We start from the raw sequence: 24,949 nt of genomic DNA, 5'->3' as shown, positions 1-24,949 counted from the left end.
TAATATCTCTATTTTCCTACAATTGAGCAGCTAGAACAATGTGCATTTTTGTCTTCTGTTTCCTTTTCTCTTTCATCCCATGTTAGTCAATAATACCTTCCTCACAGTTAAACATGCTTATTCTTGGGATAGCTCACTCTCTGGAGAATGAGGTCCAAGACCTAGACCCTGGCAGATTTGGTGAAGGATGTTCACATCGTGGGGGACACAAGACCATCCAGAACCACTTGCCAAAGATCAGCTTTGACACAGCAGGGTAAACTGAGGCAAGCAGCCAGTGGAGGTCAGTACTACTAGCAACTGATGGGGGTTGGTCCAGATACTGATGGGGCTGATGCCTATGGCAGCCAGCAATTAAAAAAAAAAATTACTCCACAGACTTTCCCCTGAAGGGACAAAATGTAATTTACTGTGGCTGCCACTCCCTGTGGCCAGCAAAAAAACTCTGAACACTTAACTCCTTGGGGGCCATCGAGAAAGAAAAGAGGGAAAATTCATACACACACACACACACACACACACACGATGAAGCAAAAGGCAGACTTCAAAAACTTCATACATACAAATACATGCAGACATATACATATTCACACACTGACTGGATGGAGCAAAGTTCCAGCAAGCAGGCTCCAAGCATTTCACACATACACATATGTACATATTTACACACACACACACACACACACACACACACACACACACACACACAGTTGGTGGACTGAGCAAACTCCAATATACACCCACACAAGTTTTACACACACATACATACAGATTTAATAGAACATCTTCAACCCATTCCCACACAAACTTTACATACACACATATACATACACATACATATATACTTATATACATATATGCATATATACACATAATTGGTAAGTGGAAGGAACAATGTTCCAACAACTTTATTTTTTCTCCCATGGCTTCTGTATCCCAGCCAAATCTTTCAAGCGGTACAAAATTACAAGGTGATTACATTTTAGCTTTCTTCTAGTGAATGACTATGAAAAAACCAGTATGTTCCCCCCCATACCTTTCACAAGAAATAACATTGCACAGTACAGGCAAAGAAAACAAATTATTCCCAAGCACCCATGAACATCTGTAACTAAGCTGTTATGAGGTTTTCTTTTTTTTTTTTTTTTCAGAGCTGGGGACCAAACCCAGGGCCTTGCGCTTGCTAGGCAAGCACTCTACCACTGAGCCAAATCCCCAACCCCGTAACTAAGCTGTTATAGATTAACAAAGTGTGAGAAGCACGGTAGTTTGCTCAGCCAAGTTTCTCTTATTGCAGTTACAAAGAAAGGATTCATTAGTTTATTATTTATCTTTAAAGATAATCTTATATGAATCTTAAAAGAATCACAAATCTAAACCATTGTATAAAATTCAGTTATGTCTACTTTAAAGCCTCAGGACGCACATCTACTCATCAGCAGTTCTTATTAAATTATATGAGGAAGCTGAGGGTAAAAATGGATGTAAGACATCAGCCAGTGTTACCATTGTTCTTGTTCCCCGACCATAAAGGGTCCTAGCTTAACTAATAAGAGTGTGTCTTTCTGAACTTCAAGTTGTTCCCTAAGATTTTCTACATCAGAGCCAGTAGCAAATACATCTCAACCTGGCTTCACTGACAATTTTATTTTTCCAAATGCTCTCTAAGGGTGGCGGTCATTGCTGACAATCTACATCTCTAAGTTCTTTCTTAGGGTGGTGACTGCACCATTAATCTGCTCCAGCAGCAATGGCTCCGAAAGATCAAGCACTATTGTGAGTGACAGAGATACTGCCCAGTGAGGGACTGGAAACCCCTTTAGAGCTTCCACACAGTTCTTAGATTAAGAGGGAACTCCGCAGCAGCATGAAGTCCTTGGGACACGTAGTCCTCACGGTGGTGTCTAGACAGAGGAGCACCCATTGTGGCTGGGTTCACACCAAAGGGGGGTTGGAGGGGGGGGACACCACAGTCCATCTGTCATTCTTTCTGCATGGCCCTGGGCAACCAATCAAATGATGGTGGCCAAAAAACAGAGAGAAAGAATGCCTACCTGTGTTGGCTTTCTCCAAAGAGAGAAAGCAGCCTCCTTCAGGATACCCCTAGTACTCAGAATGGCTAGCTGTGGATCTCCCTCTCCTCGGGGACCATCAGCCACAGGTCCATGATAGCAGGGAGAGCAGAAGCAGAGAGCAGGGTTTGGACAGCCACGAGTATGATGGAAGGACTTCTAGGAGTCAGCTTCAGTGAGAGTTTGTGATGGCTTGAATGTGCTTGGCCCAGGGAGTGGCACTATTAGGAGGTGTGGCCTTGTTGGAGTGGGTGTGGTCTTGTTGGAGGAAGTGTGTCGTTGTGGGTGTGGGCTTTAAGACACTCATCCTAGCTGCCTGGAAGCCAGTAGCCTTCAGATGAAGATGTAGAACTCACACCATGCCTGCCTGGATGCTGCCATGCTCCTGCCTTGATGATAATGGACTGAACCTCTGAACCTGTAAGCCAGCCCCAACTAAATTCTGTCCTTATAAGAGTTGCCTTGGTCATGGTGTCTCTTCCCAGTAGTAAAACCCTAAGACACAGCTCAACTTTATTGTTTCAGGGGTAGGATAAGGGCTCTTAGGGTTACATTACGGCAGGAGGGCTGATTGATACCTAATTATCACGTAGCGGCAAAAGCTCAGCGGGACTTAGGTGCTGAAATCATGCAGTGTTTACAGGAAGCTCTGAACAGAGTCGTCCTCCAGATAATGTCAGGGACCTGCTCAGAGACACTCTCCAGATGAAGTCAGAGGAAAGGAGGAAGCCCCTCTGAGAAAGGGACTCCTCCATTTTGCATCAAGCTTGGAGAGCTACCCAGACATGGTGGACTGCTACCTTAATCACATGGTCTTCCAACAATTAGCATCCACATACACTGCCCAGCCCTCTGCCAGCTCTTCTCTTGAGCCCAGTCCAACTCAAACATCAGGAAAACATCCACATCAGAGACTCTCCAAGGAGAAGGGAAGTCAGTTTCATGTCGCCTAGGGCCAGCGTCCATGCTGTGCACCGTACAACTCCGGGGAGCAGTTGCCTCATGGGTGTGATGTTGGTCTGTGTAGACTACGTTTGAATCCTCATCTGTACATGGATTGTTGAAGTCTCTCACTTTCTTTTTTCTTTTTTAGTTTATCTTAAATATATGTATGGGGAGGGGAGAGGAGGCACCATGTGTTAGTATGGGTGCCTGTGGAGGCCAGAAAAGGAGATCAGAGCCCTTGAAGTTGGAGTTGCAGGTGGTTTAATCCTCCTAACATGGATACTGGGAACCAAACCTACAAGAGCAAGTGTGTGAAGGAGCTCTTGTTTCCAAGTAATTAACACCAAGCCACAAACTTGTCACTACCCCAAACCACAGTAGCCTATTCACTCTGCGTGGGAAAGGAAGAGACAGGAGCACCATAGGTTCAAGTCCATGTGGGGTACGTGGTAAGACCTTATCTCAGAACCAAAATAAAATGATTAGCACTATCCCAGATCTCAGCAATTAGAAGGCTACAAGGCTGTGGGTTCCCAGCAGCCGAGAGGAAACTGTACATCTGACAGACCCACTCCATCTCACTGCTGAGGTGAGTGGGGGGGAGTGCGGCCCAGGATGGCCGTACCTGCCTCTCTCACGCTGCTGCTGAGGCGTGCCTCCCACCTGGCTTCCATCGTGACAGGGTGCAGCATGCAAAAAATAAAGCCATGGGGAGCATCGTAAGAAAAGACTGCCCATCTGAAATGCCCGAAGTGAGCTGCACACCCCACCTGCCCAAGGACCTGGTAACTTCCTAGAAGGTCGGAAGTTGTCATGCTTGGAAAAAATAACAATGCCTCATGGGAAAGTGGTGCATAGATCAGTCTTTAGAAACCCCTCTACATGTGTGTCTCGGGGTACTGAGCTGGAACATTCCAGGATCTGGTTCTGCCCGAAGTCCATGTCCTGGTCAGTATTCAACAGTCAATAAAGCTTGCTTTAAATATGGCCCAAAATAGTGGAATTAATTTCCTATCTGGTAAATCTCAAGATTAACACAGCCTCACCTCCTTCTCAAAAGTTTCTCGATGCCATGGATACCTCAGGCCCCAGCTAGTTGGTCTTCACAACTAGAGCTTCCTGTGGGCTGTGCTTTGCATAGTCTCCAGGCTTCCAAGAGCCCAGTGCACCTCAGAAAGTTTTCCCCCTCTGGAGATAAGTAAGTCTTTCAAGGATTCATGGTGCCCCACCACCAACACCAACACCAACACCAACACCAACACCAACACCAACACCAACACCAACACCAACAGGACACGTACGTTCCAGATATGGGCACAAAACAAGGTGTCAGAGGAAGAAAGTCGTGGACACATCCTCTCCTGAAGACAGCAACACCACATCCCCCCATCCTGTCCCATGGCCCTCTAGCCTTTGCCACTTATAGGAGGAAAACAAAGGCAAAACAGTGTCTTTCTCTTGACAACAGATGGTGACTCACTGGGCATAGGGAAGTCACCTTTACTCAGGAAACAGCCTGAAGCCTCAGAGACCCAACTGGAAGCAGGAACTGAAGGGAAAAGTGGACCTGTTTTGTCACAGGTCGTGGGTGGGTCTCAGAAGCACTATGAAAGTATGCACAGAAGGGGAAGAGTCAACCCTGGGCTGGGTATGAGTGCCACCAGGCAGTCACAGAGGTCAGGAAACTTGAGCAAGGTAGGAGATCCGGGGCATAAGGTTATGGGCTCTTATAACCACAACCGTGGTTCTGCTGGTTAATCTTTTATTAGCCCACAGCCACATTTTGTCCAGAAACTCTGTCCTGAAAGGGGACTGACTGAAGAAAACATCCAGCAAGCGCTGGGCAAGGAAGGACAGCGGCAGAGAGTAAGGGCCGTCCCGTGTTCGCTGTGCCAGAGGATGGAGGTGCACAATGTATCAGCCCCTTTCAATTTCTCCCTGCCGCCTGGCTTTGGCCACCGGGCCACAGACAAGGCGCTTAGCATCATCCTGGTGTTAATGTTGCTGCTTATCATGCTCTCACTGGGCTGCACCATGGAATTCAGCAAGATCAAGGCTCACTTGTGGAAGCCCAAAGGGGTGATCGTTGCCTTGGTGGCCCAGTTTGGCATCATGCCCCTCGCTGCATTTCTTCTCGGCAAGATCTTTCACCTGAGCAACATTGAAGCTCTGGCCATCCTCATCTGTGGCTGCTCTCCTGGGGGGAACTTGTCCAACCTCTTCACCCTGGCCATGAAGGGGGACATGAACCTCAGGTAGGGCAGAGGGTTAGGAGGGAGCGGTGCGGCATGGGGTGCTGCAAAGATGTCATGATCTGGAGAAGATCTATGCCGGAGCTAGGAGAGGGGGGTGTAAGAGCTGGATTGAGGTTGTGTTGAATGCCAAAGGTTTATGCTAAGTTGGGGCAGGCTCTAGAGTCTCTTTGGTTTAAAACTCACAAGTAAAAAACATTAAGCTGGTCCAGAGGTAGGTTAGACACCCCTAAACTCCCTGAAGTCTCTACAGAATCACTGTAAAGGAGATTTCAATGAAAGAGTACCTCAGAACTGCAGGCAGCTGCCTGTGACAGGGTGTATCAGTTCTGAGACTGAAAATCTAGAAGGGGCCATAATGAGTCCAGAACACTCCAGGCAGGCCAACGTGACTGGGAACCAAATATTTTAAATTCCTGCAGAGAAGAGATTCCAAAGGCTCTTTCCCCAGTGTCTGGGCATCCAGAGTATCTGCTAAGACCCTTCAGATGTGTCAGATGTGGTGAGATTGCCATCCAAAGAAACCTCATGTAGAATTGAGGTCCCGGCAGTTGCCCAGGTTAGGCTGGGCTCCACTCAGTATAAGAAGCAGGGAAAAGGCTAACAATAGCCTGAGCCTAGAACATCCTGACCAGAAACCAGTGAGGCCTCACTCTGAAGAGCAAGACTCCTCAGGCTTGGTGGGTTATCTGTCCTTCATACAGCTGCAACCAACAGCAGTGAAGGCCCAGGAGAGAAGGCCCTCTCAGCTCGCTTGGGCAGCCCACACCATGGCTGAAGTCCCCACAGAAACACAGCCTCGGGCTTAAGCCAGTCTCCTCTGGGCTTGTTCTCAGTGGAGACGTTCAGTGACAAGTAAAGGAGGAAACCCAAAGCCCATCTACTTGGCTCTGTGGCCACCTTGCCTGTGACTAAACTTTACAAGGAAAACAAACCAAGAAGTCTCTCCTGATGAGGCAAGGCAGCATGAGGGCAACTAGAAGGAGGGGCAAGACATTAGTCATGCTGTCCTGTAAGCCTTATCTGTCCCCAAGATGTCCAGGTTAAACCTCAGCTCTGGTGCAGAAGGAATTCGTAGTCACATTAGTCAGAAAGGGGGCACTCTGGGGATCTGTGTATCTGTGGAAGCAGCCGATAGGACAGCATGAAGGATAACGGGTAAGTTTTTAAGTGTAACCAAGTATCACATTCTCATCAACTGGTGGCTGTTAATGATGCCCCTCTCTAATCAGCCCCACTAGGAAGCCCTAGGAGGCCTCCCACTGCACCCAGCTTGTTGTAAGATCAAGGAGATGGCTCCTGCACTATGCTCAGTGTTTGGTTTTAGATCCCAGACTCTACCAGCAGCATTGGTGCAGCCACCGTCTGCCAAAGTCTCTTCCTCCTAAGCAAACCTGTCATTCGCATACACATTAACCAGGCCTCAGATCCCACTGGCAGACTTTCAATCCCAGCTGTCCTGAAAAGTTCCTACATGCAATATTATAGCAATGGCAGCAATGCTGAGAACCGTCGCGAAACACTCTTTTCGACAAAGTCAAATTTTAAACTTATTTTTTATGTGTATATATGTCTCTTTGCACTACGTGTGCCTAGTGCCCAAGGGAGACAGAATAGGGCACTGGATCCCCCTACAACTAGAGTTCCAGATGGTTGTGAATGGCTACGTGGGTGTTCGGAATCAAACCCAAATCAGCTGAAGAGCAGCTAGTAATCTTAACCACTGAGCCATTTCTCCAGCCCCCACCCCAGCAAAGTCCAGTTTTAATCCCTGGATACTCGTGTTGTCCACCGTATACTTCCCGCACTGGTCCTTGTTTTGGCGACTGACATGGATGGGTAACATACAGGAGGGAGTGCCATAACCAACCACAGTCACAGATGAGGAAAGGCTTAGCACCTCTGGTCAGGGGCTGGCTGGCTTTAGAGCTGGTGCGTCTATAGAGGTCTTGAGAGCCAGCCTGTTCGTTGACAGAGTGAATGGAAACTGCCTACCACTGGGCACTGGCCTCTCTGAACAGACTTAATGTACTGTACAGGAGAAAATTCATGCCATCACAGCTTCCTGCTTTTTGCTGTCTTAGTTTGGTTTTGGCTTTGACTTTTCAAGACAGGGTCTGTGGACTCACTTTGTAGACCAGGCTGGCCTCGAACTCAGAGATCCACATCCCTCTGCCTCCCAAGAGCTGAGATTAAAGGCATGTGCCACCATGCCTGGCTGCTTTTCCTTTTTAAAATATATCTATAGGTATGAATGCTTCACCTGAATGTATGTAAAGACACGTGTGAGTATGTCCTGGTGCCCATGGAGACCAGAAGAGGGCACTGGATCCCCTGAAACTGGAGCTATAGATGGTTGAGTCACTGTGTGGGTGCTGGGAGTTGAACCCTGGTCCTCAGGAAGAGTAGCCAGTGCTTTTAGCAGCTGAGCCATCTCTTCAGCCCCAAGCTTTCTGCTCTTCAAAAGAAGATTGAGTCACCATTTTTAGGTGAACTCTCCAAATTTTCAAACATCATCAAGTCATCCAAATATATCTAAAAGGCTGTGCAAAGCAAGCAGTTGTCCAAGAGTCAATGTGGCTCCTAGGCCTACTTTGAGGCCTCTCTTTAAGCTCAGAATGTCCCAGAGTTAGAGGTAAATGGTGAGACTCTTATTGTTTTACTCCTTAGGAAACAGAAGTCAAGAAATCTGCCAAAGATCTCCCGATAGCTGGGCAAAAGTTGCGTCCAGAGCCAGCTCAGGGCCCTCTCTCACCGTTATTCTGTCTTCCAAATAGATTAAGTCTGAGATGGGACCAGCAGGCAACCAAGTAGGGCAGCTCCTACCTCACAGATGCCTAGGCTAGCCAAAATGAGCATCGTGGGGAGAGCCCGGGCTACTCTTCCCTCCTCAAGCTCCCCAGCTCCTTTTAACCTGTTGATCCCATTGCAGAGCCGGAGCCAGCAGCTAGGGAAGCAACGATCCCTACAAGTTCCCCACTGTCACACAGGAAGCCATTGGGATCCCAACACATTTCCCGATTCACCATAGGGACTGGTCGGTCACTTCCCAGTGTCCTCAGAAAGTGCATCTGATCCTTCATTCCTTCTGAGTTTACAGATTGCCAAAAGCAGGGCCTAGGCAATGCACTCAATCTTATGCAAGAGGCTGGGTGCAATGGCGCAAGCCTGTTGTTCCTGCTACCTGGGGGCTGAGGTAGGAGAATGCTTGAGTCCATCTCAAAATAACTTATAAAGTAAGGCACAAGCGTGTAACACCAGCCCTGGGAAAGTGAAGGAAGATCACTCTCCAGTACACATAAGATTCTGTCTGAAAAAGCAAAAATAATTAAGAACATTGGAGGAAGGAAAAAAATCAAAACACAAACATGTCATCCATCCCACCGTAACCAGAAACCAGGTCCACAGTGTTGTGATGGCTCCAATCTCAGGGGCTAGAACCTGAAGGTCACCCCCCATCTGGGTTCTTCAGGATAAACTGAAGATCACAACAGTCACAGACACCGGCAGCTTGGGGATGGATACCTCTGACAGCCCCGGGTACCTGTGATTGCAGAGCAAATACCTGATCGTCTAGGAACACAGCTCCAGAGTCTTAGAACATACTCCAGAACTCCTGACACACCAAGCCACAGCAAGCATGATTTCTCTGGACATGAAAACACACACACAATTTATAAGCTGTTCTTCTACAGTGACCAATAGCTTGCACAGAAGCCCTCATAGACTTCACCTCAATCTCATTCCCTCTACACCACCTCTAAGGGAGTACCTCCCAGCACCTGGCTCCCCATCTCCAAGAACACTTTATACATTTTTTTTTGTTATTGTTTTGTTTTGCTTTAGGTTGTTTGAGATGGAGTTTCATGTAGTCCAGGCTAGCTTTGAACTCAACTGAAGATGACTTTGAACTTCTGATCTTCCTGCCCCCACTTGACTGCTGAGATTACAAGCCTCTATCACCCCCCCCTTTTTTTTTTTTTTTTTTTTTTTTTTTTTTTTTTTGGAGCTGGGGACCAAACCCAGGGCCTTGCGCTTGCTAGGCAAGCGCTCTACCCCTGAGCTAAATCTCCAACACCCCACCCCACCCCTTTTTTAATGTGCGTTGCCTATATGTGCTACATGTATGTATGTGTCCATGTATGTCTGGACCATATGTATGTCTGTGTGTGTGTGTGTGTGTGCGTGCCTCACACCAATCCTCAATGGAGAGAACACCCTTGTGAACAAGCCAATTCTATGGAGGCATTTCCTCAGTTAAGACTCCTCCTTCCCAGATGACCCTCACTTGTGACACAAAAACCAGCCGGCACAGCTAGGATGTCAATACAATAACTACTGCGTGTATTTGAACAGCGTGTGGTTTGTGGCATTCACTCATCCATTGTGAGACAGCCCTGATTTCATGGCCTGCTTCGTAGGCATGGCTCCCTTGCTCCCAAGTGAGAGAACCTGGAGTAAACGCAGGAACTGGAGATCACGGGACTCCCACATCTTCAGCTAGGGAGCTGGACCTAACTCCACTTCACTCTTCCTCAAGCGGGGAATCTAAGTTTTCTATTTAGAATCATCAGCTTTATCATGGCCTGCTTGCTTCTTGAGACATGGTTTCTCCTTGTAGCCCTGGCTGTCCAGGAACCTGCTCTGGAGACTAAGCTGGCCTTGAAAGTGGATTGAATATATTGTCTCTTCACAGCTTACTGGCTTGCTCCTTGTGGCTTGCTCAGTCTGCTATCCTATAGCATCCAGCTTCCCAGGGCTGGTGCCCTAGTTAGGTGGGCCCTCCCACACCAATCAAGAAAATGCCTTTTATTTGAGTCAGATGCACATTCTCCATTGATATATGGGGTTTGAAGGAGTTGGACAGGCTTGGGCTTCTTTTATCTTCATCAACCACTGACTGTGCAATAAGTCAAAACCCTTCTAGTATTCAGCTTCTCTATAAGCAAAAGAACAGTATGTTTACCGCCCAAGGAGCACAAGGTGTGAAGCACGGTGGGTGCCAGGCGCAGCAGGAACTCAAACCTCTAACTGGCTTTTCCTTTGTTCTCCCATCTACTGCTCAGCATCGTGATGACCACCTGCTCCAGCTTCAGTGCCCTGGGCATGATGCCGCTCCTCTTGTACGTCTACAGCAAAGGCATCTACGATGGAGACCTTAAGGACAAGGTGCCCTACAAAGGCATTATGATATCACTAGTCATAGTTCTCATTCCTTGCACCATAGGGATCGTCCTCAAGTCCAAAAGGCCACACTATGTACCCTACATCCTCAAGGTAAGAACTAAGGGCCCTGTACGAGTACAGTAGCTGAGTACCTACCAACACACAGGCTGCCTAGGGAGGTTCACTCTGACTAGCTGTCCTAGTTGAACGCAGGGTCATTTGGCAAGGGCAACAGGTCATGAGCCCTTGGGGTCAGGTAAACTCGTCCCAAGACAGAACAGGATATAGCACTTGACCACTATGCCTTTTCTTCACATCCTAAGGTTCCACATCCTGAGGCCACAGTACATCCTAGCGGCATCACCCCATGATCTGTCTTTAAGATGTGGACATGTAGGGAGGTGGTGACAACACTCAAATCAGACTTCCCTTCCTGATTATAAATGTAAAAATAAGCCTATCCTTGGTGTATCCACTGCTTTATGAGACTATAACATGCATAGTTTTTTTTAAGAGTCAGAGAGAAAGTGAACACTGTACACACGCACACATTACACACACACACACACACACACACACACACACACACACACATTACACACACACACCTTCATATAATTAAAACAAACTAAACCTAAGCTCCTTGATGCTTAAAGTCTCTACCATACACTTGAGAGCTGGGTCTTCTGAGTTTATCATTTGAAAAAAGTTACATACAAGAGAAATAAAATCCAACAATAGCAGGCAAACAAGTATGGTAGTCTTTAAGACTTGTGCCAGACACAGAGGTTGGGATTTACAAAGGCCAGGCAAATAGAAAACAGGGCAAACTTGGAGGATTTCCCTAGCTAGAAGAGACCAAGAGAAGCATACACACTTCCAGCATTTCCTGACCAGGGTAAAGGAAGAAAGACCACCGCTTGCCCTTAGAAGAATGTGAGACTCCAACATTCCTCCAAGAGCTCAGCTTTGTCAGCTTCCTCTATATAGTAAGTTGGCCAGCCTGGGCCCCACTTGCTGTCGAAAAACAAGTGAACATCCACACAGGAATAAAAAGGAAACTAAAACATCAACATAAACACTACAAAGTAACATGGTAACTGACTTTCTTTTTTTTTTTTTTTTTGCCATCTTATTCAAGATTAAAAGCAGAGACTTAAACATTTTGAAGCATGCTGCAAAAAAGCATGGAAACACTCTGAAAGCTTACATCCTATGTCTCATGACGAAAACATTAAGCAGTCATTTCTCCAGAACCCACCTAGTAAAGTTGTGTACAAGATGTCATTGTAAAGTTAACTTTTATTCTAAAAACATGCCACTACCCCCAATAAATTGCTTTTATAGCACTTACCTGTGGGAGCAGCACGGCAGACTTGCAGAGTTTACAATGCTATGACACATTTTTGAAACTTTCTCATCTAGTTTCCAGGTCACACAAGCAAGCTTTTTAGGGTTACACATCATTTGGAGTAAAAAGGTTGACTACCTGGTTCAAGCAACCACCTTGTGTATGTGCTTTGCTTTAAATGAATCTTGGCAATTTCCTAATGTCCAGTTCACCCTGAAGCAGTGGTTCTCAACCTTCCTAATGCTGCACCCTCAAGTACAGTTCATGTTGCAGTGAACCCCAACAATAAATTATTTTTATTGCTACTTAACTAATTTTGCTAATATCCGTATTTTCTAATCGTCTTAGGGGACCAAAGGGTGAAAGGGTCACTCAATCCCTTTGGGGGGTTCGCTACCCACAAGTTGAGAAAGGCTGAAACATTTAAGTCTCTCCCTGTAATGGAAGCTGAGAAATATGACTGGTTCTAACCAGCTCCAAAATATGTGTACGGAGTCTTGTGCAAATGTATACATATGGACTAAAATGTTCTCAGCTTCATGGGACCAGAATCTCATCCCTTCCCAACTACACACTTCATTAAGAACTTCACAGCTCTCTGGAGCTATGTGAAAAGCAGCTGGCTTGGCTGATTTTTAGTCATTAAAGTATTAGCCAAATATTTTTCTAACTACTAATAAGAAATCCAAAAAGATGGGAAGATAAAGGTTTTTCAAATTCCCATTTCCTACCATGTCTCCTCACTCCTCTGTACCCACTCCCAGCCTTCTGATGGTCTCTTTTGTCCCCATGTCCAGGGAGGCATGATCATCACCTTCCTCCTCTCTGTGGCTGTCACAGCCCTCTCTGTCATCAATGTGGGCAACAGCATCATATTCGTCATGACACCACACTTACTGGCTACCTCCTCCCTGATGCCCTTCTCTGGCTTTCTGATGGGTTACATTCTCTCTGCTCTCTTCCGACTCAATCCAAGGTAGGTGGTCTAGGACCCACTGTCCTCAGTCTCTTAAGTCTCTTTGGAAAGGATAAAGAATAAGGAAGCTTGAGATATGGGCAGCACATTTTCCTAGCATATGTTCCAAGGCACCAACTAACCAAGAGCTTTGGGCAATGAGAAATACAGGGGGGTTGGGAGGAGAATGGGAGGGTGGTAAAGGCAAAGTGTGCCCTCTTCCAACCTTGAAATGGCCCCTGGGAGTTCGAAGGCCCTGGGGTAGCTTTAATGTCAATGCTAATACTTTCTTTCCTTGCCCATTCTTATTCTAACAAGGCTTGAATCCAAAGTTATGATAAATGGTACTGCAAGCTCAAGTCTTTAGCTAGAGTGCAACCAACTCATAAACACAGCCACTGTAAAATAACATTCAACCCGAGGGTCTGTGGGAAGGGAGCCTTTCCTCCTGTCAGCCTACACAGCCACTGTAAAATAACATTCAACCAGAGGGTCTGTGGGGAGGGAGCCTTTCCTCCTGTCAGCCTACACAGGTATTTGTGGGAGTCTAAAACATTAGTACAATGGTTCTCAACCTTCCTAATGCTGCAACCCTTTAATATACTTCCTCATATTGTATGTAATGACCCCACCATAAAATTATTTTTGTCACTACTTCGTAACTGTAATTTTGCTATGAATCGTCTGTTTTCCAAAGGTCTTTCTGAAAGGGTCATCTACCCCCCAAAAAGGGTAGTGACCTACAAGTTGTGAGCTGATGCATTAGTAGAATCCTCCCCGCCCCCTACATTTTAAGAGAAACTTATTTCCAAAACACAAAATCCACTATTAAAACCCTGTTGATAAATGACTGTGCTTGTATCACCCAGGCAAAAGGCTGCGCATAACCACAGTACTACATACAATCCTACTACTTCTGGGAGCTACAGAGCACAATGGCCACAGCACCAAGGGCCCTCACAGTGATCCTCCGTAACACACTAAATACGATAAGTACTTTAACACACAGATGAATGTGTGTGTGTGTTTAAGTAAAACATCCTGCTCTTCAACCCACAAAATGTAAAGCAAAATTGGGGGAGCAGGTTCCAAAGATACATAATGGGGCTAATGTTTAATTACAAGGTCTAGAATTAAAGATACATAAGCTACAAAGAGGTCCAGGATGAAGTCTGTAACATTTCAATCTCCCACTATCTGATCAAAGTACAACTGTAAGACTAATTAATATAACGTGCTAATAAAGGATACTGGCTTCTTCCGGTTTCACCTGCCAGTCACCTTCAAATTTTAACTTAGCAATTCTGTAAAAGCAGACAAAATTTCCAAACTATTCAAAGGCCTCCTCGGGGCTGGAGGAATGTAGCTCAGTGGTAGAGTACATGCCTAGTATAGACAAGGCCAAGTAGTCCCAAGTATGCATGTGTGCAAACAGGCACAAGCACATACATGTGCTTACTCATGCATGCATGCAACACAGCCTTTATAAACCCTCTGTACCTTTTCGTCACTATCACTCTTGGGGTTCAATCCCATCTTCCTATGCTGGATGCTGTAGGACTAAAGGGGAAGGGGCCCCAAGAGCTGCCCACTGTCTTGTTGAGCACTGCTTTTCCCCCCACTCACAGCTGCAGACGCACCATCAGCATGGAAACAGGATTCCAAAACATTCAACTCTGTTCTACCATCCTCAATGTGACCTTCCCCCCTGAAGTCATTGGGCCACTTTTCTTCTTTCCTCTCCTCTACATGATTTTCCAGCTTGCAGAAGGACTTCTCATCATCATTATCTTCCGGTGCTATGAGAAAATCAAGCCTCCAAAGGGTGAGTATTGAATCATCTCCCTCCAATACTGCCGCTACATTGGACCTGAGCTACCAACAAGAGGTAGCCCCCAAGTGCTCAAATTCAATATTATGTACTGTGTCCAGCCATGTCTTTTTAGTACTGGAGATCAAACCCAGAACCTTAGGTATGCTAAGAAAGCATTCAACCAGAGTTACCTCCACAGAACCCTGCCTTTTAAACAAAAATTCTATTTTTAAACAAAAAATCTGGGTTGGGGATTTAGCTCAGTGGTAGAGCGCTTGCCTAGCAAGCTCAAGGCCCTGGGTTCGGTCCCCAGCTCCGGAAAAAAAAAAAAGAAAGAAACAAAAAATCTATGTCCTAACCCAATTTCCTCTACTGCATATTTGCAAAACCAAGGATGAGATTCTTTTTTGACCCCAGGAACTGTGAATTACCTCTCAAGACAGATACAAAACTTTGGTGACATCATCACACTATATTAGCAAATGCCAGTGTTCCCTTTGCAATAGTCATCTTGGTTATCAGGAAAAGAGCTGTTCACTCTACATAACCACCAACTGCTTTGGTTCAAACATTGCTGAATCTCAGCTAACACTTGCAACAGACAGCACAGGAGATGGCACTTTCAGAGACATCAAGGTTCCAGGTTTAAAGTTGTAGTCCCAGAAAGATCTGTAATAACCTTGAATGTGATAGTCTAGAATTCCAATCTGTGAAACCTAAGAGCCAATACTGAAAACCCCAGCACCAAAACTGAAAGAAAACTATCTGACCCATTTCTTCTACTGTAGAGGGAGAGCATGGAGGACTCTGACTCCTACCTTCAAAGTCCCTCACCACTACCACCTTGGGGGGACGGGGGACGGGGGGGGGGGGACACTCAGACTGAGGAAGGTAGGGGTTGGCAGTCTGATCATTCAAAAGCTTTCTTCCTACCTTGCAGGTCCTTCAGAATTTAAGTCACTATTACTCACCTAAACCTACCTTTGCTCTACTTCCTAAGTGTACACGAGTTGTTACAGTGATGGAAATACCACACAGAGCATCTTACTGCTAGTGCACCACATTAGGGATCTCAAAGGAAAAGCAAATCTTCCTGAAAGGGAGGAGATGGTGGATACAAATACAGAGCGCTCCCTCAAGAGTTCTTGCATTCGGCTGTCTGTCTTAGCTATTTTTCTCAGGAAAGTTTGAAAGTTTGCTGTGAGCTGAGTTTATTAGGTTTACAGTTTCAGAGGATTAGAGTTCATTATCATCACGACAAAGAGCATGGACTGGCAGGCAGGCAGGCAGGCAGGGCACTGGAGCAGTAAATGAGCTTACGGACTCACATCCATACAGGCAAAGGCTAATGGGAATGGCATGACATGCAGGCTTTTGAAACCTCAAAAGCCCAACCCCAACTGACACACACCTCCAACAAGGCCATACCTAATCCTCAAGCAGCTCCTCCAAGTGAAAACCAAGCATTCAAATGAGCCCATAGGGACCATCCTCATCCAAGCCAGTTTTACACTCATTCTCTCTTTAACCTTACAGACCAAACAAAAATTACCTACAAGGCTGCTGCAACTGAGGATGCTACTCCAGCAGCTCTGGAAAAAGGTACCCACAATGGGAATATTCCTCCTCTCCAACCTGGTCCTTCCCCTAATGGCCTGAATTCTGGTCAGATGGCAAATTAGAATGTGAAACTTAGAAGCAGCAAGAAAAGGAACGACCGTCAACGTTGCCGGAATGTTTGTCTAGCACTTCCGGCAAACCATCAGAACCATGAAGCCATGAACTGAGACAGAAGGGCATCTATCTATCCAGTAACTGTAACCCATACCCAATTTGCTTTTTGTTTAAATTTTCTATTTAAAAGATAAACAAGAATTAGGCAAAAATGTTCCTGCCTATAATCCCGATGCTCAGAAACTCAAGATCAACCTTAAGAATACAAAACAAGACTGTCTCAAGAAACCAAAAACACTTTTCAGTGGCTATGAACTCTATGAAAACTGAACCAAACAGCTTCATCTGATAAACATTAGCTTCACTATTTCCAAACTTTCCAGTAAGCAGGTGTTTTATTCATTAAACATCCACAACCTGCTTCATGTTAACTCAAAATGAAATAAAGTGCAACTCCTAGTTCTAACTTACCAAAAGAATCTTTTTTTTTTCCCTTTGCCACATGACTTGGGTTCAATTACAATCAATACCAAGCAGACAAAGAGGAACAAAATCAAATAGGCCAAAATTGCCACCCACTATGAAGGGTTTCAAATACCAGAAAGCAAGAAGAATTCTTAAAAACAGAGTAACAAGCCAACACAATTCCACTTCACACCCATTCTATCAATTTACAATCGGTGGCATCAAGCACTCCAAAACCTTGGGAGAACTAGACAGAAAAATATTCAAACCGCTATGTTCTATGAAATCTAAACATTTTTCACGGTTTACTCAGACACTAAAAACACTGAAAGATGAATGAACTACCCATTGCATACAGTTAAACATGGTAAACTACTCTTTGTATTTCCCAATCACAGTGTACAACTGAAGCCACATCAGGGTACCTGTTTGACAAATCTGCAGGATCAACAAGCACTTAAGAATGGACAATTCAGGTTCACCTTTACGTGTTTCTTAAAATGGCACAGTGGCAGACCACTTGAAAGCACTTGCCTCGGTCTGAAGGCAGCCTGCGTTACACTGTACCAAGCAAAGCACAGCGCCAGTCTGTTAGTGCGGTCTAACACAAGCATCTTTGGGCCGGTCATCAGCTACATTAGGTTCGAAGCCAGCCTAGTTATACAACAGTGCCAATAAGCAACGTAAAAAATATTTAATTTTTTTACATTTTGGGGCTCATCTGCTCAATGCCTTCTCTAAATATCCAAATGAACCTATGTACAAGATGTGATAAACTAAAAACCAATCTAGCCTTCAGGAAAGGCTGACCTGGGGCTTCAAACTATCCTTAGAAATAGATTTAAAAAAAAAACAAAGAAAACTAATCCTAAAATATCCTTTTATAAGTCTATCGAGGCTGTGGTGGCACACGCTGCAGTGGCGAGTACAGGGGTTGAAGGCCAGTTTGGTCTATATAATACATAGCACAAGCCAGACAGTGACTCTCATCTCAAAAATTATCACTAACTTCTCCAATCTCAGGTCTTAGTACTTTAATACTTCAACCTGTCAGTTCCCTTAGTATACTAGAAAGGATGGCTGGTAGAAAATGCTAGGTTCTGCCAGTGTTATGTCAACAGTTCCCCAGGTAAACAAGCACACCACTACTCCTAGATCTAGCCTGTTAAGGATCAGCTACCGTCCTCAAATCTTTTCCCAAAACTCATCCCAAAATGCCAGCTCTCATTCCCTGATTCCCACTTTGAGACAAGCTTTTTTTAACTTTTATTCCCCATACTATTTTTAGTATGCCTGTCTAGTCCTAAGATATAAAACCAGAAATCTTGGATCTTTAATTAGTCCTTTGAAAAGCCCCTAAATTTCCTATAATACATTGAGGATTTACTCAACTCCAAAAGCACTCAAATATTAAGACGTTCTGCTATCAAATGCTTACCAAATTAGCACCTGACAACTAAGCTTTCAAGATGAGCAACATTTCCTACACATACATACAAGAGCAGTTCTCACTCCCACAGGAGTAGGCAGCTAGAGATTGCTCAGCAATTAGGATGACTCCAGAGGACCTGGAGTTTGAGTCCCAGCACCCACATGGCAGCTCATAACGGTTCTCTAGTTCTAGGGAATCCCATACCACCTTCTGGCTTCCTTGCAACTGGTGCACACACATACATGCAGCTAAGACACCTATACAATAAAAATTTCTCCCTAACATACACTCACATATTAGCCAGATGGTGAGGCACACACCTATAATCTCAACATTCAGGTCACCCTGGTCCACAAAATGAGTTCCAGAAAAACTACAGCTACACACAAAAACCATCCTTAAAAACCTAAATAAGGGGGTTGGGGATTTAACTCAGTGGTAGAGCGCTTGCCTAGCAACCGCAAAGCCCTGGGTTTGGTCCCCAGCTCCGAAAAAAAGGAAAAAAAAAACAAACAAAAAAAAAAAAACCTAAATAAGGGCTAGAGAAATGGCTCAGTGGTTAAGAGCTCACTGCTCTTCCAGAGGTCCTGGGTTCAAATCTCAGCAACCACATGGTGGCTCACAACCATCTGTAATGGGATCAGATGCCTTCTTCTGGTGTGTCTGAAGACAGCTACGTGTACACATAAATAAATCTTTTAAAAAAAAAAACAAAATAATCACATATCTCAGAACTAAAGCCAGCACGCTTTCACTCACTGAGAAATTATACTCTGACCATCTCAACTGTGTTACATCTGACAAACTTGCACTGGATCTTATTATTGTGTTTATCAAACCACTGCCCTTTCTGTTTACGGTAAGTAATGTGATGGCAATTCAAGTCAGGTGGCAACAGGAAAAGGAGCTATGGAAGAAATACAAGGTAACTGTCACTCGACCTAGTTGTCAGTTTCCATCCATTTGCATTCTCCTTCACTAGCTTCAAATAGCAAAAGATTTCTTTTAAAAGCTCATACCACACCACTTCAGGGTTCTACATGTGTAGTTTTTAACTTAAAATACACAGAATGTGATAGAATAAACCATACAGGACTTCTTGAGAAAAACAGACCAAAAGCAGTTTTATAATACTTAGTATTTTATTATCAGTAACAAACAGCTGCTTTAAGTCTATCTACAGCTGTTAATGGGCAAGAAGACACCCTTGACCCTAACAAGGAAAACTCAAACTAAGCTTTTATATACAAGCAAATTTAGAGCTCTTTTAAAGTGTCCAAAGCTATTCATTAGTTTAATTGAGTAATTAAACTAATCTTAAGTTAACATATCTGAACAATGAACTAAAATATTCAAAAGTTTTTCTAGTACAAAAAATTAAATGCTTTAGTTATAAAAGAGCTCTATCAATATACACAAACTATATACTTCAGACAGTCACAAAAGTGTGAGCAGAAGGCTTATCAAAAGACATTTAATACAATTAGTTTTCAACAACCCCTTGGTGGTCCACATCTACAAAGAAATCCAGCCCAACCCCATCCAAATCCCACCCCACAGAAAAAGCACATACTTACCAGAATTTTTAGCAAGTATGGTTTGGGAATTTGTTTTGTTTTGTTTAAAAAAAGGCCCCCAGGGCAAGTTATTTACAGTTTAATTAATTGCCACTGTCAACTGATCTGGACCTGGACCTGGACCGGGACCTCTGGCGATCCACAGATGCTGGAGATTTAGATCTACTCGAAGAACCACGTTTCTGGCTCTTCTCAGGCACGGGAGACCTACTACCAGAACGGGACTTGCTCCGGCTCCGGCTCCTGCTCCTTGATCGGCTGTAAGACTTGCTCCTGCGTGAACGGGATCGGCTACGGGACCTAGAGGAACTCCTGGTCCGAGATCGTGACCTGCTTCTTGACCTGCTATGAAAAAATGAGGAGGAAAGAGAGAAGAAATTAACCTGCATGACAGAGCTCTAAAAGCCAGCAAGTAAGACTTTTGGCTTAAAAATAAACGAAAGAGTACCTGTGTCTTTTGCTGCCTTCAATTAATTTGATTTTTCTCCCGTTAATTTCCTTTCCAGAAAGTTTTTCAATAGCATTCTTTAAGTCACCATAAGAGGCAAACTCAACTACCCTAAAATGGAGAAAAAAAATTCCCTTTAAAGATTATATATATACCCAATAGCCCTGTAGATTGCCTACACAGATCAAGGTAAGCCTGAGTTTATTCCCTGCTGTTACTGCTGGATTAAGTCATTTCTGACACAGCGCAGTTTGGTTTTTAGACGGTCAACTCTGTGGGGTGTCCACCAATGTACTATGGAATGTGTTGCCTATTAAATGCCAGTATTACCAACAGTCCCTTGTGATAGAACCTTTCTCCCCAAACTACCAAAGTCAAGCACATGTACAATTTTAGATACTAGCAATACCACAATAAAAACTTCAAGGCATCAACACTCACCCTTCATTTAGTTTAGGTCGATGTGCATCCGCAAAGGTTACTTCCCCAGCTTGTCTCATGAAATCTTTGAGATCCTTAACACAAGACAATTATGTTAAGGAGAGAAAGGGAAAAGTGACACACAAACAACCACATGGTATAAACAAGACTACTGGAAGAGAAGTTGTTAGATAGTACAAACATGGCATATACCACACTTGTATTCTATCGGAATTCAAAAAGTATGCCAGGGCACGAAATAAGCAAATAGCATATTGCTTTTAAGCAAAATGCTAGAGGAAATTCCAGTTTTTAACATTATAGTATTAGTCTAACTGAGCTCAGTACAAAAAGGGGGAAAAACAAACAAAAAAACAAAACAAACAACAAAAAAAAAACAAAAAGGAACAGTACATCCTTTAAAGACTAGTCTTATATTTAAAAAAACAAAACAAAAAAAAGTAAAACAACATTTACAAAGACACCAGTTATTTTGTGCCCCATATGTCATTAAAAAAATTTACTTTACCTTTATTAACATTTCCCTAGGCTAGTCAAGCAGCAAACCATTAAGCGGTCGGAGAAACCTTCATGACATAGGCCCGACTGGCTCTTCGCCACCCACTTGAAGGATACTACCCAATCGATGGAAGCCTTTAATCGCACAGCCCTCCCTATTAGCAGACTACTGGCGATGCAGACATGTTTTACTCGTGTGCAGTTACCAAGGACCACTTTACTGCGATCAGGATTCCAACGACCAACTAATTTCGTATCTTTCAACTCTTTCGACCAGGACCTCTTATTCGGAAGCGTTACAGGAAGACAGCTCTCAACTTAGGGATCAGATCACGTTATCAACGTTCTGGGATCGCTGCAACCCGGCACTTCAAGTAAGTGCACCGATTACGTCTAGACCGGCAAACACAGATCTAGAGGTGGCCAACTGATCACTGTAGGAGCTGACTGGCAAAGTCAACCAGGCCCAACCAAGAGTGACCAAGACAACGATTAGGATAACCCACAGGCACTCCTCGTCATAAGGCCAACGACACAGATAGGCTGGCAAATAAAGGGTTTAATATTTGGTTAAAATTGATTTTAAAAAACATGAAAAAATAACCTCAAAACATTTACATTTGATCACTAATATTAAAATCTGAAACATCCCCCAGTTACATTTAACTAAAGTTTAAAATTATAATTGAATTAAATCCATTAATTTAAGATAAAGCAATAATTTAAGATATATTAATAAAACATTAACTACCCATTAACATTCTTAAATGCCACATTAAAATATCAAAACTGTATTTCAACAAACCTGCCAGCTGACTCTTGAGGATAAATTCTCAACTATAAGTCGATTTTCTGTTCTTACAGGTGGAGCATTTCTGAAGGAAGAAATAAGCATTCAATGTCAGATGCTGTGTGACAAGTTTAAGCCAAAACAGTGATTCTAGAGACTTCTACCAATCAAGTTTCTCAGCATGTGGACTAACTAACTAGACGAACTAGTCTGAGAACCATTTAATTCTAATGGGTCCTATCCTAAGCCCCATCAGCCAAACCACATACCGTCTATCATTTCGAGGTCTGCGACTGCTAAAACGGTCGGAGTATCGTCCTCTACCTCTTCCACCTCGAGACCGAGCCCGAGCATGTTCAATAGTAACCCTACGAGGTGAAAAGTGCGTTAATACACTACACACAGGAGCACTTACACACTCCAATGTCCAGTCTGCTCTACTTCCCTGGAGAACTAGTTATGAACCAATCTTGCTTACCTTTCACTGCAAAGTTCCTTCCCATCAAGTTCATAAACAGCGTCATCTGCATCCCTTGGGTCCTCAAATTCCTAAAATGTAGGAATTGGACACTGGGTAGAGCTTTTGGAAATGCATTCTACAGCATATTAAGATCACAGAAAAGTGTTTGGATAAGCCTAATCTAGGAGCGACTGGGAATCAACTCCAGCCAGCAGTTACTTTTAATTCTTAATAGAACCCACTGCCGTTTGGCCACATCTATCATCTTTCTGGGGGAAAAAAAAATTCAAGTGGACTCAAGTGAGTTTAAAAATCATTGCTCATCGCAAAAGCTCTACCCACTTTGGTTTTTTTAGAGACAGGGCTTCTCTGTGGATCGGCCCTGCCTCTGCCTCCCAAGCACCAGAGACTAAAGCATGTGCCGCATCTTGACAGATAATTCAACTCAGTTGGAAGTACTTACCACAAAACCAAAACCTCTTTTCAAATCAATATCTCTGATCCGTCCGTAACCCTTGAAGAATCTTTCCACATCTTTCTCCCTTGCTGCGGGATTTAGTCTCCCAATGAACACTCGACAGCCACTCATGATGCCCGGCTAGTGTTTCCTGTTAGGCAGTAATTCAATCGAGACAATGTCAATGAATGGCACAAGGGGGAAAGGTTCAGTCAAGCAGTCAAACAGAACCAAAAACCTTTACCAACTCTACTAACACAGTCGCCATGGACCTCTGAAGTCGTTCAGGACTCCCACATTCAAACTTCAAGTTTACACTCAACTTCCCAAACGACCCCCTCCCAGGTTCCACACCAACCGCAACGCCCACTTGCCACCTTTCTACACTGCGCAGCCGCGCTCCGTTCCCGGCTCCCGGGCCCCCTCCCATCTGCCGCAGTTAAGGAAAGGCCGAGAAATGCGGGTGAAGCCGACCCCGCCCTCTGCAAGGCCTTGTCCAATGGCAGCCGGCCGCGCCCGCGTCGCGGCCTCCCCGCACGTCACAAGCCGGAATCTCGCGACGCCACAACCGAGCTTGCGCAGTCGGCGACGGGCGCGTTCGCAGCACAAAATGGCGACGGCCGAGTCTGCGGCGGGGGAGGAGCGAGCGAGCCGAGCTCCCCCCTCAGCCGCGGGCAAACCGGGCCCTGGGCGCCGAGCCTGCAGGCCAATAAGGAACCGCAGCCTCGGGCAAGGCCGGATACCAGCGTACAAGCATAAGGACCGGATAAGAACCACCTAAGGGTGGCGGGGAGGGGCGCGCTGCTTCCCTCTATAAACGCCCTCCCCCACGCCCGCCCTTCCGCCTTGTGTCCCCTCAAGCAACACCAAAAGGGAGACGTGCCCCAGCGCCCACCTCAATCAACTGCGCTCTGTTAGACGCCGTCCTCCGCAAAGAGCGAAGCCCCGGCCGCTCGCGACCCGAGCGGCCATGAAGAAGCCTCGATCCGAGAAGCCTTGCCCTCAAAGCGAGCCACTCACCTACCGGACAGGGTCTTTGACGGCTGAGACCCGGAGAGGTCCGTAGTCTGCGACGGAGCTGTCTGCCTCCCTACACACACGAACTCAACTCCTCTACGTCTCTCCACAACTGACGCACTTAGCAGCTCGGACGTTCACAAAATGGAAGGAGCGTCCTTACGTCACTTCCAGGGCGGCTCCAGAAGCCCGGGTACCGCCCAGTTGGAGCCAAGAACAGAAGTTTCCGCGGAGCCGGAAGTCCTAGTGGGGCGGGGTTTCCTTAGGGTGACCCCCTGCGAAAGCAGTGGGTGGTCTGTGGGTAGTGGGAGGGCAGTGGTTAGAAACGTTCGCTCCGTTGGCGGGACTGAGACACCGTGGAGCATCTTTGGATACGAAAAGATGTGTCCAAAGATTTTTCTTAGCTCCCTCGAAGATTACCAAGTAAAAGAAGCCCAGGCTTTGCAAAAACACCTGTTTCTTTTAAAAATTCATGTTGTCTCACTAAGCAGCCCTGCCTAGCCTTGAGCTAGAACTCCATCTGTCCCGCCTTCGGAGTGACAGGATTACTATCCTGAGCACCAAGTCCATGGATTTTGTTTGGGTTTTTGGGTTTTTTGGTTTTTTTTTTTTTTTTTTTTTGGTCCCCTTCTGCAAGTTATTCTTACCAATGTGCTTAAAGGAGAAAGGGTTCTTTGAGCCTCAACTGAATTCCTCTCTTCAGTGCTGTGACTTTCGTTCTGATGAGCCTCAGAAACTGAGTTGTTTTCAGCTAACAGAGGGATTTTACTTGATGAAATTGAGACTGTGGGTAAAAACACTCCTGGGTTGAATCCCTAGGGCCAGTTTTGGGCTCAGCTAGATGGGAAAGATTTCAAGTTGTTTCTAAGTCCAACTGGCCGTTGTCTATTCCTTTCTGTCCAGGCCTCAAAGTTCAGGTGGTGGTGTCTGCCATTAATCTCAGCTCTCTGGAGCCCGAGACAGGAGTATGTCCTGTGAGTTCCAGGACAGCCTAATCTACAAAGCCCAGGACAGCCAGGGAAACCCTGTTTCTCGGAAACAAAAACAAACAAACAAACAAACAACAACAAAAACACACTCAAAAAAAAAAACCCCAAGTCAACAGTTATTCAGAAATGGAATGGTGCTTCCACCGT

At 45.0% G+C, this 24,949-nt stretch overlaps 2 protein-coding genes across 10 annotated transcripts; one reads left to right on the top strand and one right to left on the bottom strand.

Annotated features, from left to right (window-relative positions):
* The first annotated feature begins 4,796 nt into the window (after positions 1-4,796).
* Slc10a1 (solute carrier family 10 member 1) lies at positions 4,797-16,699 on the top strand. The gene is made up of 5 exons (XM_032908052.1): positions 4,797-5,272; positions 10,336-10,546; positions 12,584-12,762; positions 14,370-14,566; positions 16,091-16,699. The coding sequence occupies exons 1-5, from the start codon at positions 4,917-4,919 to the stop codon at positions 16,234-16,236; spliced, it is 1,089 nt and encodes a 362-aa protein (XP_032763943.1). The 5' UTR covers positions 4,797-4,916; the 3' UTR covers positions 16,237-16,699.
* A 2,546-nt stretch (positions 16,700-19,245) lies between these two features.
* Srsf5 (serine and arginine rich splicing factor 5) lies at positions 19,246-23,958 on the bottom strand. Of its 9 annotated transcripts, none has more exons than XR_004388503.1 (8): positions 23,821-23,958; positions 22,803-22,947; positions 22,358-22,428; positions 22,149-22,247; positions 21,895-21,964; positions 20,592-21,632; positions 20,151-20,261; positions 19,246-20,044 (listed from the first exon to the last, which is right to left on the bottom strand). XR_004388503.1 is itself a non-coding variant. In XM_032908046.1 (8 exons), the coding sequence occupies exons 2-8, from the start codon at positions 22,926-22,928 to the stop codon at positions 19,786-19,788; spliced, it is 813 nt and encodes a 270-aa protein (XP_032763937.1). In that variant the 5' UTR covers positions 22,929-22,947; positions 23,821-23,954; the 3' UTR covers positions 19,246-19,785. The 9 variants fall into 9 exon arrangements, 6 of the variants coding, with proteins under 6 accessions (XP_032763937.1, XP_032763940.1, XP_032763938.1 ...); XR_004388502.1 differs by having other exon boundaries at positions 23,692-23,957; XR_004388501.1 differs by having other exon boundaries at positions 23,817-23,957.
* Between the last annotated feature and the right edge of the window lie 991 nt (positions 23,959-24,949).

The sequence above is a fragment of the Rattus rattus genome, chromosome 7 (genome assembly GCF_011064425.1).
Source record: "Rattus rattus isolate New Zealand chromosome 7, Rrattus_CSIRO_v1, whole genome shotgun sequence".
Lineage (NCBI taxonomy): Eukaryota > Metazoa > Chordata > Mammalia > Rodentia > Muridae > Rattus > Rattus rattus.
This window is presented reverse-complemented; position numbering and strand designations above follow the sequence as displayed.

What these genes read in the sequence shown, in the direction of transcription:
- Srsf5 (XM_032908046.1), bottom strand. Translation starts at nt 22,928, where the DNA reads ATGAGTGGCTGTCGAGTGTTCATTGGGAGACTAAATCCCGCAGCAAGG. An exon ending in AAGGAACTTTGCAGTGAAAG is followed by an intron (nt 22,248 to 22,357) that starts GTAAGCAAGATT and finishes TTCACCTCGTAG; the next exon opens with GGTTACTATTGAACATGCTC. An exon ending in GAAGGCAGCAAAAGACACAG is followed by an intron (nt 20,048 to 20,150) that starts GTACTCTTTCGT and finishes ATTTTTTCATAG; the next exon opens with CAGGTCAAGAAGCAGGTCAC.
- Slc10a1 (XM_032908052.1), top strand. Translation starts at nt 4,917, where the DNA reads ATGGAGGTGCACAATGTATCAGCCCCTTTCAATTTCTCCCTGCCGCCT. An exon ending in AAGGGGGACATGAACCTCAG is followed by an intron (nt 5,273 to 10,335) that starts GTAGGGCAGAGG and finishes TCTACTGCTCAG; the next exon opens with CATCGTGATGACCACCTGCT. An exon ending in ATGTACCCTACATCCTCAAG is followed by an intron (nt 10,547 to 12,583) that starts GTAAGAACTAAG and finishes CCCCATGTCCAG; the next exon opens with GGAGGCATGATCATCACCTT.